We start from the raw sequence: 17,390 nt of genomic DNA on the forward strand, positions 1-17,390 counted from the left end.
CAGCGCTGCGCGACTCTGTTTCAGACGGGACCCTTTTCAATGTTGCGCTAAACCCGCATGGACTAGGGCTGTGTCCCAATTCCTAGGACGCATCCTTCGAAGGCTGCATTCGAAGGATGCGTCGACGCCGAGTGCTGTCCCAATTCCAAGGGTCCTTCAAATGCGGCCTACGAATGCAGCCTTCTTTTCCCGGATTTGAAGGATGCATCGGCTGTATCCATGGACATATTAAAGGATGGACCACAGACCGAAAATGGCCGCCAATTCATTCCTATGGAAACTGCTCAGTGGCGCAGGGCATCATACAGGAGCGATTTGCTTCCGCGTTATGTGGCCAAGACACGTGACCTAGTCCGTGACGTACCGGATGCAGAAATATAGAACTGATACCGTAATGCACCGCTTCTTTGTCTTTGGATCTTTTGAATAAATGGATCAATACATGATGAATCACAATGATCGCAAGCAGAGGACCGTGAGAGTTATTGAGCAGCAGATGAACCAGTCCAAAAAACGGAGCACTGAACTAGGCCCTCTCGGATGCCATTTGCTTCACTACGACTCCTTTCAGCTGCACACCCCTCTTCCCCAGCGAGATAACGGCTAATAAAACGCTTGAGGTGGCGTTAAGGAAAGAAAAAACTTACATTTTTTTAGGACATGGCATGAAGGTAATTATGAGCCTTTGATTGATATCCAGACATTTTTTGCGGAGACACAATCCTGTTCCCCACTTGTATTGGAGTGGACGGCGATATCTACTTCTGGGCCACATGAAATGACGGACCCCCGTCCACAGCCAGCTTAAACAGCTGCAATACCAGGCTTGGCCTCTGAGCACTGGTGGATTGCGGAAGTATGCGCCTATCCTGGGGGCCTGGCTGTATCCTTCGCGGCCCAACGTATCCCAAGATCCTTCACGGCCCAACGTATCCCTCCCAAGATTCATTGCGCATTCAATCCAAAAAATAAAACAACAATGGCGGAGAATGTGGATTTGACTTTTTCATTTAAATGTAAGTATTTGGTTTCCAGTCACTCGAGTATTTAACGATACAAATGTTAAAATACTAATTTGTATCGTTAAAAACACAAATAAGTTATCCTTAAAACTTATTTCATTAAAGTAATAGGCAATATAAGTAAGGTAACGTTACAGTTAGTGAAGCTGTAACGGTAACTAAGAACACCCGTTAAGCCCTATAGTTTTAAATTTAAGCGGTCAAAATAGTTTTATTTACCGAAATTGGGGCGATTATATAGATAATTTGCTATTCTGTAACGTTAGATAAATGGACCAACGCAAACACAGGTTGTGAACCCTGGTTTTTTTCAGACCGTAACGTTACAGACGTTGGGATTGATTACACAGCTAACTTGGTTATTTTGCTATTTAAGCTGCTTTTGTTTGTTAGTGTAAAGTAAAACTAATTCTAACATTTGGTTTTGCTTTAGGGAGCAAGGAGCATACTGCTCAATTTATCAAACTCAGGGGGGAGAACGACGAGCTCTTCACCGGGGTGAAACATTCGGCGAGTGTGGCTTGGGGGTAAGGAAACAATCGTTTATTTATATCGTAAGTTAGTTTATAAAAATTATTATAGGCCATTTGTATATCTACATTTGACCATCTTGTAAAGGTTAGTTAAATTAGCCCTCATTGAAAAGCAGGACAGATACAACATCCACAGAAATCGTTTACTACGATGTCCTATTTTGGGTTATTAAAGAAAGACAAAAAAAAGTCACAGCTCGCATCAGTACTAGACAGCACTCGAAAAACACACAAAGAAAAAGGGTGTTTTGACTTCTACTGGTTGTCTTATTATTATGGGCTTCATATAGGATGAGGGCTAATTTAAATGTAACCTTTACAAGATGGTCAAATGTATATATTATAAATGGCCTATTGTTAACATGGGCTATTAACATGATTGATAAATGTGTCTCTTGTTTTCTCTGATTAATAATCTCTCTGTGTTTAGGACAATTCTGGAGAAAATAGGCCTGCAGGGGAATGTGACTCCCATGCAGGCAAAGAAAAAATGGGATAATTTAAAAAAAATATATAAAGTATGTACAGGTCATTTTAAATATACATTATTTGTTTTAACCATGCAAGTTAATAAACACTTTTGCTGAAATTTGTTTTGATACTGCTGTTGTTGTTAACTGCCATGATTGATTTCCTCTGCCTTAGGATTGCAAGTATCCAGGGTCAGGAGAGGGGGTAGGTGGGAAACCCACTGCTGCCACTTGGCCCTGGTTTGTCCTCATGGATGAGGTATTGGGACAGAGGCATTCCACCAACCCCCCTGTCCTAATTGCCTCCATCCCTGAGGACACACCAGGGCCAAGTACGGCAGTGGTGGATTTGGAGGTGGAGGAGAAGGATGAGGAGGAGAGCAGGTCCAGGAGGAGGTCCAGAAAGAGGGACAGAGAGGACGAAATGTTCGAATTGATTAAAGAGGACATGAGGCTGAACAGGGAGGCAGAGGAGAGAAGAGCCCATGAGAGCAGGGAGAGAATGGACCGTTTTTTTCAAAGACCCTGGTGTCTCCTGTCAGTGGGACATCCAGGGTTGGTCTCCAGAGTGTACTGGATATGCCTCTCTCCACTGTCCACCGCACCGAATGGGTTTGCAGGGCTGACTCAATCGACGGCTGCCATGTAACGGAGATTAACCGAGATTTAAAACACTTAGACTAATTTAAGAGAGAGAGTGCAAAAGAAATCGAGGGGTCCGGAGCAAGAATTGACAAAAGACTTTATCGTGCAGAAAAACAACAACGATAACAGCCTGAGTAGGTTTGCAAAGTCACTGGCTGGACTTCGGTCCCAGCCCTCCTTTATACACATACAGGAACTTCTTTAATACAATGGAGGTTCCCTTTGTCCCTAATGAGGTTTTCCGCCTTGTCTCTTCGTCTCAGCATGTTATCAACCGTGCCCCGGTCTGAGGTACGCAGGGATTAGCCTTGTCAGTCAAAATGACCCACGCCTGAAAGGTGGAGGTCAACATGACTTGACCCCGCAGTTCCCAGGGCATTTCTGCGTACCTACCATCTGGTGTGAACCCAGACTCAGGCGTCATGTGCTTTCCACTATTTAAAATATTAAGCCTATTAATAATCATGGTTTACTATAGAATATACTCACTAATTTCTACCACACATCCCCCCTTTGTGACTACTAAGGTCACAACAAAAACATAACAGTCGTTTGGGTCATATTTTGCACTACATTTGATCATCGTTAAAAACCTTTAAACATGTTCAGGAGTCTCAACCTGATTTAAGGCAAAAAGATCTATCAAATGTCTAACATGTCTAACTAGAATTCACACATAACACAGTATTTTCAGCATGCATTGAAAATAAGCATTTCAAAATATATGACATAAAAATATGAAACTCAAAAAATGATATTTCAAAAAATAAGTAAACAATAGGAATTAAAACTAAAAGAAATTAAAACTGAAAACTGTCAACAAGCTTGCATGGATTGGGATAGTTCTGATTATTGTCATGTACCGGTATGCTATATAATGTGGGGGGTTAGGGCACCAGTTAAGAGAATAGGAACTCCCCCTGATGTCCGATTCTCACATTCCGGTCTCCTTTCTAGTGTCACTCCAATCTATCTCCCCATAGAGTATCCTCTCCCACTCCCCCGACTCCTCTATGCCAGACACCATGAGGGCCATCTCCTTAGAAAGCCTGGATGCTATTACGGATCTGACTATGGGAATGCAGCAGCAGAAGATAAGACCCATTGCTAGTACTATTAGGAGCACTACACCTATCTTAGCGAACATCATTCCCCACATGCCAAACTTTGTTTCAAGCCATCCAAACATTCCCTGATCGTGGCCTGCGTTTTCCTTTAACTCTTTTCTTAAACGTTTTAAATTGTTCATTGCAAGTGTAAATGATCCATCTGGGGCAGTATTATTTGGAATGAAGGTACAACACATTTCACCAATAAGATCACAAACTCCCCCCCTTTCTGCTAGAAGCCAATCTAACGCCTGTCTGTTCTGCCAAGCCACAGCGCTTGTGGCTGTCAGCTGTTCGCCCAATGCAGATAATGCATCATCTGTGTAGTTAATGAACCTCTGTTGGTTGTAAAAGATATAATTGATCCATTCCGCATTTTTAGCAATTCCGATTGCTGGCAGTAGTGCCTCAAATCCTGCTGCTACTTCACTTCGTGCCTTAAATTTATCGGGTATTCCCCTGGGTTGTCCTATTTTATCAATTTGTATGTTCTCGTCTGCCTCGTATGCTCTCTTCCGCCTATTTAGGTTATCTGTTTCTAAGTTATCGACTACATCTTTTATTGATGGTAGTATTGCAATTTCCGTAACCACTTGGACTTTCGCGCATCGTCCTCTCCACATTTTAGCAAGTATGGGACGAAGAATCTTATTACCGCAAAGCCAAAACTGATCTGCCACCACTCTGTCCTGGCTCACGAATGCTCCATCACTCCACAGTATTGACATGTAATTCTCTCTAGACTTCTGCTGAGAGTCTGGTAAAAGGTGGCTGATATAACATTCGTTTCCCGTCTTTATCGAATAGCGTGACATTCCAAATTATGTTACATTGTTCTTCTGGTATACTACCTACATCACTGGCATTTTCGTTTCCTTCGTCATTTTGAAAGCATTCTAATCCTTCTTCAATTTGAAAATTGGTTTGTGTTGGTCGTGTTACCTCGCCTATTTCTTGTGATAGAGTTATATCAAATTCTCGGCATCTTTTCATGATTACATTCCATGGCATTCCGTCATATTTATCTTCAAGATATTTGTTATGTTGACTCGATCCTAACAGCAGAAAACATTTCATTGAACATATAACATACTTTTTCTGATATGGAATACCTTCTGTTCGTGTTGTATTTAAATTGACCTCTATATCATACTCCTGCTGTGTCCGTTCTTCTAAGCAAAATTCAAACGCTGTAGAGCGGCGACCAATGCTTAACAGTTGTTCGTTCTACAAGAGTCTCTTCAAGAGACATGGATGTTGATGTAAAGATCCTTGTCGCCATAGTTTATTTTTGATTACACAAGGATCGTCTGCTTCTAATGTAAAATTAAACGTTCTGTCTGACACTGCTTTAAAAAATATGAATTCTCTAACGTTCAATTGATAATTTCCGTTGTAGTCCCATGTTCTTCCTGACGTTACTTTTAGACACCATTTCATTGAATCAAATTGGATATGTAATTTACACCGATCTTTCCTATGTGCATGTTCATAATTCTGGCGGAGGGTTAATGCACATAGGTGTTCATCATCCGACATAACAGTATACACAAAGTCATTGATTTGGTCTTGCGGTGGTATCTGAGCATACAAGACTATTTTCCTTTTGTTGTCAACCAGTCCTGAATGATTTTGGGCCGGATTATCCTGTGTTCCTCTCTGGCTTTCTTCAGTACCACCTAGTACCACCTTTCTACGCCTACCACCCCCTAATTCCTGGCCCTTCCAGGTTTGTGTTGCCCCAATGGTTTCATCCTTCCTCGGGGTCTGTGCTTGTGCCAGCTGAATCTGGCACAACCCGTAAAGGATCAGAAACAGGCTCCCCGTTTTCAGCATCACCATGCTGCTGTATCTCTTGGCTCGACTGGATCTGGTCCTGGGGCAGCTGGTCAGCCCCACGTGTGTCTGCGTCTGGCTCCTCCTCCTCACTCCTCACGTGCAGTGATTGAGATGATACCACGTGGCACTTCCTTCCACTTGGATGGCTGTTGGTGTTGCGTTGGTGACTTTGTATGATCCTTCTCTCCTGGGTTCGTTTGTTCCACTTTCTCCTGAAGACTCTGATGTACACGTGGTCACCCGGCTCCACCCCCCTTGGTGGCTCCTTCTCCAACTCTGGAACTCTGTCTTTCTCCTGTTAGTAAATAAGCCTGTGTATGCCAGTTAGTTGTCCCATATAGCGTCTTAATTCAGTTTCCAATTGTTCCAATGGAGGTCCTTTGTGAGGCCCTCGAATGACAGGCGAAGGCATGGGTCGACCCGTAAGCATTTCATGCGGGGTTAGATGCGTCGTTCTGTTAGTTTTCATGCGATAACTCATTAGTGTCAGTCGTAGTGCATTAGTCCTTTAAGTTAGTACTCTAATTTAATTTTGTTAATCTTTGTCTTAAGCGTCCGATTCCTCTCTCCACCATACCTTGTGGTTTGAGGAATGTAGACACAGCCTAATCTTTGTTTGACATGCAGATGTTAAATCACTTGTTTGAGTGTTTTCTGAATAAACGCTGCCCTATTGCCTGAGCTAATTTGTGACGGAATTCCAAACCTTGGCATGACTTCTCTAGTCAGAACCTTGATTACCGTAACCGCACTTTGGTCTTCTGATGGGACTGCTTCTACCCATCTGTTGAACACTGTTTTTTCAAATATTTCACACTCATTTAGCTGGATGCTAATCATTGTTTGCAAGTATGGTGAAGAAAAACCTTGTTTTCAAAAAATGTCCTAATTCTCCTCAATACCTCCCCCCTTGCGCAATGGTCAAAGCCATGTGCAGTAAATGATAAGCAAATCTAATAACGCCGTTGGTGCAACCAACGTCGAAACGTGTAACCTTAAGCATCAGCAAACTGAAACCAATCTTTTGGGAAGGGAAATCGAAACCTGTATGTTCAAATCCAAAGCCCAATATGGGTGGGTTTACCATCAGCCGCCTGAAACCACGCTGTTCCAAAGTCATGCACTAAACCGAAAAAACGTACATGCATTAGTGGCCTTCTATACCACAAAGGAAAAATAAAATAAAATAAAAACGCGACATGCCCCGTTCCAAGACCACTTCTGCTGCCATAGCTGACATATCTGACTCCTGTTCCCCCTCCACCTTTCATCAGCCGGCTTTTCCTATGATGGTTGCAGTCCGTCACTCCATGATCAAGTGAGCCAGTGCTCACAGTGACTCTGCCAAGTAATCGTGACTGTGCCTGACTTAGGTTGTCCCGGGCTTCAAGGTGGGATCTTACCCGTCGTTGGCTAACCAGCCTTCCATACTGGCTTATTGCAGGATGCCGTACCTGGGATACGATCAATCCCCACCTATATGGTGGTATAGATCGCAAAGTGGAGGGATGGAGACAGAGTCATCAGCCGCATCTGCCTTATGCAACCATATGTGTGCGTAATGAATACAAATCAGGGCGACTATAAAACAAAAGATAATTTATCAGAGTTAAAATTATTAAAGTGTTGCAGCAGTATTAGTGGCATTTGAAGGTAAACCCACTACTTCCGAATCCAATTTGACAACATAGCACGTATGACTCCTTCCCAGCAGATGTGGCGTCAACCCACCTACTGTCCTTTACTAGGGAGATGTGAAAGAAAACAAAAATCACAATATTAAAACTTGCATTTTCAATATTGCGCGACTCACTTTTGTCTTAACCATTACTCAAAATCATAATTCTCTTCATAATCCTACCCGATTGCCCTTCACTATCTATTTAAATTGGACGACCTAATTAAACCTTTTATTCTACCTATTTATTTTGAATGACATGTCATTGTGGATAACCTAAATTAGAAATTTGGATAACGTTTTATCATACTTATTCGGTCTAATTTTTAAGTATTACCGATAGTTTTTTCTAAATTATAAGATCACTTTTAATATATTGTCTATTACTTATCATAATCTCGAGGGAAATATTTTATTTGTGTTGTTATCTTGGCACCTAGACCTCGTCAGGTCCAAGCACCAAAATAACATCCACCTATCCACGCAGAGTCCATGGGTTGGGTCTGCTCCTCCTTTGATGAGTCACATTACCCTGGCGCCATTGAACCCATTGACTCCTGTGGAGTGTGGTGTGCAGACAATTTTTAACGCTAATTGCTCATGTTTTGGAGTCTAGATAATTATTCCTAAATCCTGTGATCTCCATGTAACTTACTCAGGGACACATCAACACTCAGCTAGGAGAGATGGGGATCGAACCAGCAACCCTTTGGTTACTAGACAACTGCTCTACCTCCTGAGCTAAACGACCCCAGCCACCTCTCCTCTGATTTATTACCTCCGGGTCGGTCCGCATCCGCCCTTTTTGCTTTCTATACATTCCTCTCCCTTCTCCAAACACCTTCTCTCTCTGATCCAACCCGTTGTCTCACCAGTGCTTTGTGTACCAAGATGTAATGATATATACCACATGATATTCCGACGCGATGGAGAGTCTCCAAGAGCCACAGAATCACCAATCCCAGCGGTGGTTCTAGGTTTTTTCTAAAACAGTGGACATGGGTTACATACAGGAACCAATTACAGAGTACATCCAAACGCATAAATCATGTATTAGGCACAATGCAAATTCAATCTCTTTCTCTCTGTTGTCTCTCTGTCCAGCCCCCACCTGCAGGTTTTTTCATTACTTACGTTCCTTCTCTCTAACTTTCTTTACCTCTCTTTATCTACTTCCTTTGCTTTCACAAATCTCCATAACCATTTTCACTTTCAGTAATCCTTTCCTTTCCTTTCTGGTTTATTCGTTTTTTTTGGACACTCTCCAAAACTAGATTTATTAATCTTAAATAGGCCATCGAAAGATATGAATCTCCCCAAAGAAAATTCTAACCGGAAAGCCTTCTCCAATCTCATCGTCACTTCTCGTTGCCATTCTACACACTCTTCCTCTTCTCTGTCTCACTCTTCACAAATCACTTCATCTGTCCCCTCTAACTTAACTCAATGCTAACTCTTTCTCACTCACTCACTCACTCACTCACTCACTCACTCACTCACTCACTCACTCACTCATACAACTTAAAATAGGAATTCACAGATTCTCATCCTTGGAGCTGTCATAGGCATTAACTGCGTGTGTTCCGAGAATCCTAAAGTTTTGGTGAATTTACCTGCCAGGGTGAGGTGAGAGGCATAATTTGGACCTACGCAAGTGTAAGTGGCTCCAGTGTGGGCCATCATTGGCGTGCCTCTATAATTTATCAGAACCTGCAGTATTGGTTCCTCATCAGCTTGTTTTGTGATTGCTACAAGCTGACCCTCCCCCTGTGGATTCTCTGGGCACCCCTAGTATCCCTGACCTAAAAAGGGACCCGCCTGTCCCTGGTCGCTGTTACCCTGTCCTTGCTGGGATGGAAGAGGGTTAGTCAAACAATTTCTCTTCATATGTCCTTCCATGTTGCACCCATAACATATTAAAGGACCTCTGCGTTGTCCTTGGGATCCTGGTTGTTGATTGTTTCTAAACTGTCCTCGGGGCCCCTGATTCTGTCTATTTTTATTTGTGGGGTTCCCATAATTATGGATGTGTACATGTGTAACAGGTGGAGTAGGTGACAGTTGGCTCTGAGGCTGTTGTACTGGGAGAGAAAATGCCAATCGTGGATATTGGTTTTGAAGTGCGCCCTGCTGGGCGGCTTGCGAAATTACAGCAGCTGGTTCTAAAACACCTGCCTGTCTCTCCTTATCTCTTTCCTTCCTTGTGAGATCTTCCAGCTGAAGCTGATATAGCTTCCTCTGGACCTCTTTGCTTTGTTCCTGTATTCTTTGTTTATTCTGACGATATTCATCCACTGCATGAACTAAATGGCCATTAAAATTTCTATGAGATCCTGATGTAGACAGTCCAACCACATCCTCTAGTTTGGCTTTGATTTGGCTGGGAAGTGTCTCTATCACAGAGTTTCTAAACATGACAGAGAACACCGGATGGATCTCAGGATCCTCATTCGTCTCCAAGCGCCATCTGTCCACTTGGGCCTGGAGGTAGGATGCAGGATTCTCTGTGTCATTGATGGGGAGGCCTCTCATGTTTTTATGATCGATATGGGTAGGGAACTCCGTTCTGAGTGTGTTCCACATCGCCACTCTGTAGCGATCAAGTGTAGTCCCATCATACATTCCATCCATTATGTCCAACCCTCCATTCCTCAGTACAGACTCCATTTTAGATAACCCCAATACTCTTGCCAACAGAGCTTTCAGGTCACCCACTGCAATTAGCTTTCCCACTGTGAGCTCCTCAAATGTTCTAATCCATTTAGACGCCCCGTTAATTATGTTAGGGAGTTTAGAAATGACTCCCTTTAAGTCCTGTGAACCCCACGGTTGATAATGGGCCTGTTGTCCGTTGACTAGAGTAGGATAATTTCCCGGAGAAGTTTCGGGTGCTTTTCCTTCTCTCTGTGATCTCCTTAGTTTCTCATCTAACTCGAGTGGTGTGGGGCTTACTGATGTACTGCAGCCAGGCTCCTCTGCCCCTTGTGTCCCACTAGACCACTCCTCCTTTCTTTTGTTCCGCTTCTTTAATTTCCTTTTAGCATTCTTAGTATTGTGTTTTACACATGGTTGTGATGACCCTTCACCAACATGTTCAATGTCATCCTCCTCCTCTCCTTCATTCTCGTTTTCACCCTCACTACAACAAATGTCAGCATTGTTACACTCTTCCCTTGTGATTATTTTTCTGGCCACTCGTTGTATTGCGCGCCACCTCTCTCCCTCCTTTTCGAACAAAGCTAGCACTAACCTTTCCCTGTCTTTCTTCGCTAAGGCCGTTTTTCCACTTCTGTTATCTATGTAATTCCTTATTACTACCTCCATGTCTCGATACATTATTGAATCAAAAGTCCCTCCCATGGGCCATATAGTACCTGCTGCTTCTGTCCTTTCTTCCCAGTTCTCAGAGATCTTTTTCATCTCACCTTTGAGCAATAGACGGTCTCTACTCAAAATCTCTACCGCTGTTGGTGCCATTTTTAATTATTATTTTATTACTTTACTTATCTATTTTTTCTGAAATACACTATTTATTAATACAATTTATTTGAGTTTATTCTACTAGTTAGTTTAAATACTTTACTATCTCTAAGCTACAAACGTGAACTCCCCCCAAGCGCTCGTCTTTCTCCCAAAGATTGGAATGTAGCCCCCACCCTTTACTGCTACCAATTACCAACTCTGCCTTGCAGGCTCCTGCTCGACCCCTGTGTGTTTGCTCGTGCACGTGCAGTTAGTCAGCGCGGTGATGTCAAAGAGGATTTACACATTTATTCAGTACTTCAACAAATTAACTATTCTCTATCCGTCTAATTTATTTATGATTATCAACTAATTTAAACAAATTAACTATTCTCTGTCCACCTAATTTATTTATGACAGAATCAACAACAACAAAAAATGAACCGGGTCGTAAAAACCTCCGAGGACTTAATCCTAACACGACTTAAATACAGACAATAAGCCGGTTCATACAATTTCTTTATCTTATATTAAAAAAATTCCGAATTGTTTGTAATTAATTACAAATAAAAAGTTGACCGAGCATAGAAACTGGCCTTTTGGTTAATCACATGAACGGTCGGATGTATATATGAATCAATCAGAACTTCAAACAAGAATGATTGCCACAAAGCACCAAGATCAGAATTAAAGACTGGCCCCACCTTCAGATCCAATATCTGCAGTTTAAATGAACTCATACAAACGATGTTTCGCACAACCAGTCTATTCCTTCAAAATAATGGCTAATCACATACACACTCGACCAGATTACGAACAAACAAGAGACTCTTCAAAATACCAACTCAAACGGTACTCCAATCAAGAACCTTATCTATTCAAAAGTGCGAGAATCTGCTTTCTCAAAAATGCCAACACCGGAACTAGTCGACATCCCAAGCAGACCTCTAAAATAAAAATGAATTCATCAACGGCAATGAATTCCAACAGACAAGAAACTTATCTATTCAAAAGTGCGAGAATCTGCTTTCTCAAAAATGCCAACACCGGAACTAGTCGACATCCCAAACAGACCTCTAAAATAAAAATGAATTCATCAACGGCAATGAATTCCAATAGACAAGAAACGTATCTATTCAAAAGTGCGAGAATCTGCTTTCTCAAAAATGCCAACACCGGAACTAGTCGACATCCCAAACAGACCTCTAAAATAAAAATGAATTAATCAACGGCAATGAATTCCAATAGACAAGAAACTTATCTATTCAAAAGTGCGAGAATCTGCTTTCTCAAAAATGCCAACACCGGAACTAGTCGACATCCCAAACAGACCTCTAAAATAAAAATGAATTCATCAACGGCAATGAATTCCAATAGACAAGAAACGTATCTATTCAAAAGTGCGAGAATCTGCTTTCTCAAAAATGCCAACACCGGAACTAGTCGACATCCCAAGCAGACCTCTAAAATAAAAATGAATTCATCAACGGCAATGAATTCCAACTCAGCTCTCTGAGATTCTCTCAAACATCCAACAGGCACTTCAATCGACCTGCGGACCTGTTACTGTCCTATTGGAACTTTCCCACTAATTCGATCCTCTAGAAAACAGCCACAGGACTTTATAATAGGTCTATTTGACCAAAATATCAAAACACCAAATAACAACAACTCGTTTACTTGTTTAAAAATAGGGAACCACAATGCGTCTTGGTCATTTAGATCCACAGCGCCTAGGGCATATGTGCGCGCACACGTCAATCTCTTCCGGAGCTCCCGTCTCTCACTCGCTCGTTTATCTATAATTTTAGTTCGTTTGATCAAAGAGACACTTTACCTGCTGCTCGGCGTTCAGACGGGGCAAGAACAGATCAAACGACTCTATCCTATATATGGCAAGACAACTTACCCTTGAGCTCTGGTCGTATGATCCGTTCGCGTCCCGTCCTCTGGCCCGGCAGCTGACGAGTCCCTATTTCCTCCTGGTCGTGACGCCAATATAACGGAGATTAACCGAGATTTAAAACACTTAGACTAATTTAAGAGAGAGAGTGCAAAAGAAATCGAGGGGTCCGGAGCAAGAATTGACAAAAGACTTTATCGTGCAGAAAAACAACAACGATAACAGCCTGAGTAGGTTTGCAAAGTCACTGGCTGGACTTCGGTCCCAGCCCTCCTTTATACACATACAGGAACTTCTTTAATACAATGGAGGTTCCCTTTGTCCCTAATGAGGTTTTCCGCCTTGTCTCTTCGTCTCAGCATGTTATCAACCGTGCCCCGGTCTGAGGTACGCAGGGATTAGCCTTGTCAGTCAAAATGACCCACGCCTGAAAGGTGGAGGTCAACATGACTTGACCCCGCAGTTCCCAGGGCATTTCTGCGTACCTACCATCTGGTGTGAACCCAGACTCAGGCGTCATGTGCTTTCCACTATTTAAAATATTAAGCCTATTAATAATCATGGTTTACTATAGAATATACTCACTAATTTCTACCACACATGTCACTAAAATATATTTGGAAAAGGGCAAGAATAAGAGTGCATACTAAATACTACACAACCTTATTTTGACAAAAGAAATCTTGCCACAAATTATTTGAACGGGTAAAATTATTCTACAAAACATTTTAAATAAATAGAAATAGCTTTTCAATTATATTACTTGCCTGTATATATTGGTGGTCAGGGGGGGCCTCTTCCAGGGCAGACACCTCTGCAGACAGCTGGTCCCGCCAGGAAGCACCACTGACTGCCTCCAAACCATCGCCCCCCTCATCCTCCTCTACATCGTCCTCAGGCTCATCCTCCTCCTCCTCTGGGGCCATGATGTCATCGGCCCCAAGGCAGATGTTGTGGAGGATGGCACATGCTGTTATGACCTGAAATGGTAAAGAAAAGAAATGAAAAAATTATATATGCCTCCTGAGAAAATAATAAATGTTTTTTTGATTTACTCTTAGTATTCTAAAAAATCCTGTTGAGTGATTACTTACGTGAGGTACGAAGGTGTGGTGCACCTCCAGCGCTTGCAGGAAGATGGCCCTGAACCTGGTCTTCATCATTCCAAAAGCACGCTCTATAATGGAGCGTGCCCTGGAATGATGCCAGTTGAAGCGCTGGGCTCCCACACCTCGCACTGGCCTCTTGTAGGGAGTGATGAGGGGTAGTGGGTGTTGGAGGCAAGGGTACCTGCCGTCTGCAAGGATGAAGTGCCCTGGAGGAGGGTAGAGTGACCTATACAGTGGGCTGTGGCGGAGGACTCTGCAGAATTATGGAGGAAAACAGTTTCCTGTTCCTGTAGCAGTGACCATCAGGGCCGCTCGGTGGCTTGATACGGACATGGCAGCCGTCGATTGCTCCCGCTGCTTTCCCAAAAGCGCGGTGTCTTGCCAGCCCTGCAAACCCATTGGTCACTGCCACCAGGTCTTCAGGGGTCTTCGGGAGGTGGATGACCTTAAGATAGGATAGGATAAGATCAACTTTATTATCCCACACAGGACATTTACTTGTTACAGCAACTCAAGAGTCAAAGATAGAGGAAATTAGTGATAAAATAAATATAAATATACTTTGTGGCGAATGGCCACCACCTCCTCAGTGACCCTGTGGACGATGCGGTGGACAGTGGAACGAGGCATCCCGAACACTCTGGAGACCACCCTGTATGATGTCCCACTAGCCAGCCAGAATAGAAACACCAGGGTCTCAATGGTGGCACCCCATCCATGGCTCCGCTCCTGGCCGAGAAGGTCCAGCAGCACTGCCAGGGCCTCCCTGCCCAATCGGAAATCCGTTTTGGTATCCTGGCCATTAAAATAACGGTCCAGGACAGGAACCGTTGGATTGATCCTGCAGTACACGGGTCTGGGCTGTTTAGTGAAAGAAACAGAAGTAAAACTGTTGAACAATAGCTGGATATTAAGTGTGGAGAGTTTAGATAGATAATGCTTAAATATATATGTATATATCTATCGTTATCTATCTATGCAATATATATATATATATATATATATATATATATATAGTTAATAGTTATGTATCAATCTAAGTTACTCAACCTTTATTTAGCTGATTAATGACAGAAACATTTTTTTATATTAATGTAAGGTTGAGACTATTTTAAATATGTAATTATATTGTCAAAGTTCAATGACATTTACATTTACGCTAGCCATATAACACGATGATGAACGGCGGTGAGTATTCCTCAACTCCTCCAATAAAAAATAAAAGATAAAAAATGAAATTATAATTTCTGGCTCCATTTTTGTTGGTTTCTTTGTTCGTTTATTGGGTTTCTTTGTTATTTTTTTTTCGCGCTGTCCGGTATAACTTCTGTTTACTAACAGGTCAGGTCAGCTGTCAGGGTGGCGGTGACAGGAGCAGCGCGTGGTGGTCACGTAAGGTAAAGGGCGGTAACGGTTTGTTACGTAAACCGGAAATGCTCCGAAAGCTAGACCGTCCCATTTCTTCGGCCTTCGGAGTGTCCTTCGCGGTCTACGTAGACCGCATCCTTCGAAGGACGCGGTCTACGAAGGATGCGTCCTAGGAATTGGGACACAGCCTAGGACTTTCTTATAGGTCCATGACTGCGAGGCGTGGTATTTCAGGCCAACTGGTAAAAGAGTATGTCATGGCTTTCAAACATATAAACCATAAAGCCTATGGGCGCCTCGAGACGGACTTGTCAACGCGCTGTGGCATCGCTTACTTGATGTTGTTTTGATTGAAGATCGGCAGGTTGTAGTGGGTGAACGTGAATGAACGTGTGTGTGTGTGTGTTGCGAGCGAATGTAGTTTTAAAGTAACAAACAAACAAACTCAAAGCCGATGCATGCATCCAAAACTTTCTGTTCAAAAACCAAATAAACAAATCAAAAACAGAGTCGTTATTCGCTTCAAATACTTTTTCTTTCAAACCTTGGGAATTAATACAGCACGGTACCGAGCGGTTTAAAACAATGTTGGCGTCTCTTGTGGCTTCCTTGCGCACATGAGTTATATTACTTAAAGGCACCCAGTGCAACTTTATGTAAACATTCAATGAAAAATAAACATTCAATTTCTAGTCTTTTTTACACGTAGTAAGTTTCAATAACTCCATACCATTACATATCGACATTCAAGGAGCAAAGATGAGACGTCGTTGTGTGGTGAGAACTGATAGAAAATCGTAAACAACAACAATCGCCGGTGGGGAGCAGGCTTCCAGTCCATTGACTGGAAGCCTGCTTTATTTATTGTAGGTTACAAAAAATAAAGAAAATGGCGGCGTTGTTTTTATCGATTTTGTATCAGTTCTCACCACACAACGACGTCTCATCTTTGCTGCTTAAATGTCGGTATGTAATGGTATGGAGTTATTGAAACTTACTGCGTGTAAAAAAGACTAGAAATTGAATGTTTATTTTTAAGCCTCGAAAGTTGCACTGGGTATGCCTTTAATATGACTTTGGCAGTAATGTTGCGCCATGATGTGTGCCTGCCTGCTTTCAGTGAGTAATTACAATTATTTGTAATTTTAAAAAGATATTTATTCAGTCATATCACTCAGCCTTTTCGGGTAAGTCGAGTACTTTAATGCCAACCGTAAATCTTGCATATCAAGTAGGCTAGCAAACACTGTTGCCATTCAACTCAGTGTCCGCTGACAAGTGTGCCGTTTCGTTTTTTTAAGTACCGGTTTGCAGACATGGGGGACTCTAGTCACATGACTTGACTCGAGTCAGACTCGAGTCGCAAATTTGAGGACTTGAGACTTGCTTGACTAAAGGTACGGCCACACCAACCGCGTTACTCGCGTAAGACGCGTAAAAAATCGGCAATTTTTCCATAGGGAACCATTGGTTTACGCGCGTATGAGCTGCGTAGATGCGTTACATGCGCTAAAGCAACATTTTAGCCGCGTTAAGGCCCATTCACACCCTACGGTAAATACGGATACGGAGAGTTTCGTCCAGTCCCGGAGGTGTTTCGTCCGTAAATGGGTCCGTCGCCTCTGAGCTTACGAATCCGGAGTGCTCCGGGAGAACCGGAGCAATGCCACCGGAAATCGAGGCGGCAGTATAGAGTCAAAAGTCAGACCATTCGCGAAAATAGATAGAGTAGTATAATATCTGATATGTATATTATATATCTATATATATAGATATATATATATCTATATATATAGTATTTGACGTTTTTTACTTATATTATACTATATACCTGACATTTCTATTTTATTGTTTATTGTTATTGTTCCCCTGCTTTGGCAATGAGTTGTAACTGGTCATTTAACAACATTTTGAGGAGATAATCTGCGGGTTGGTGAGGGGTGTCACATGCCACCGCACACTTTTTGCACTTTATTTTGCCGATTTCGGATGACGCAAAGCAAAATCATCGCTACAGATGTCATGTTTGCGATTGTAGATGCCGTTAATTTGTGAAACGACAGTCACTGCCCTCTAGAGGATTTATTGCGTAACATCCATAACAACGCTGAAACCAGACGGAGGTATGAAGGGTAGCTCCGGGGGCAACGTTTGGGGCGACAGACGAATTTCGTCTGGATCCGGAGGTATGGATCGGCCTTTACGCCCCGTGCCCACTACCTCCGTCCGTTGACTGATCCCCATTGACTTTG

General features: G+C 42.6%; 1 protein-coding gene across 1 annotated transcript; it reads left to right on the plus strand.

Annotated features, from left to right (window-relative positions):
• Positions 1-884: 884 nt before the first annotated feature.
• Positions 885-2,674, plus strand: LOC132473865 (uncharacterized). Its single transcript, XM_060074149.1, has 4 exons — positions 885-1,016; positions 1,456-1,549; positions 1,986-2,019; positions 2,201-2,674. Exons 1-4 carry the CDS (start codon positions 980-982, stop codon positions 2,672-2,674), a joined length of 639 nt encoding a protein of 212 aa, XP_059930132.1. The 5' UTR covers positions 885-979.
• The last annotated feature ends 14,716 nt before the right edge of the window (positions 2,675-17,390 follow it).

This window comes from Gadus macrocephalus, chromosome 16 (genome assembly GCF_031168955.1).
Source record: "Gadus macrocephalus chromosome 16, ASM3116895v1".
NCBI classification, from domain to species: Eukaryota; Metazoa; Chordata; class Actinopteri; order Gadiformes; family Gadidae; genus Gadus; species Gadus macrocephalus.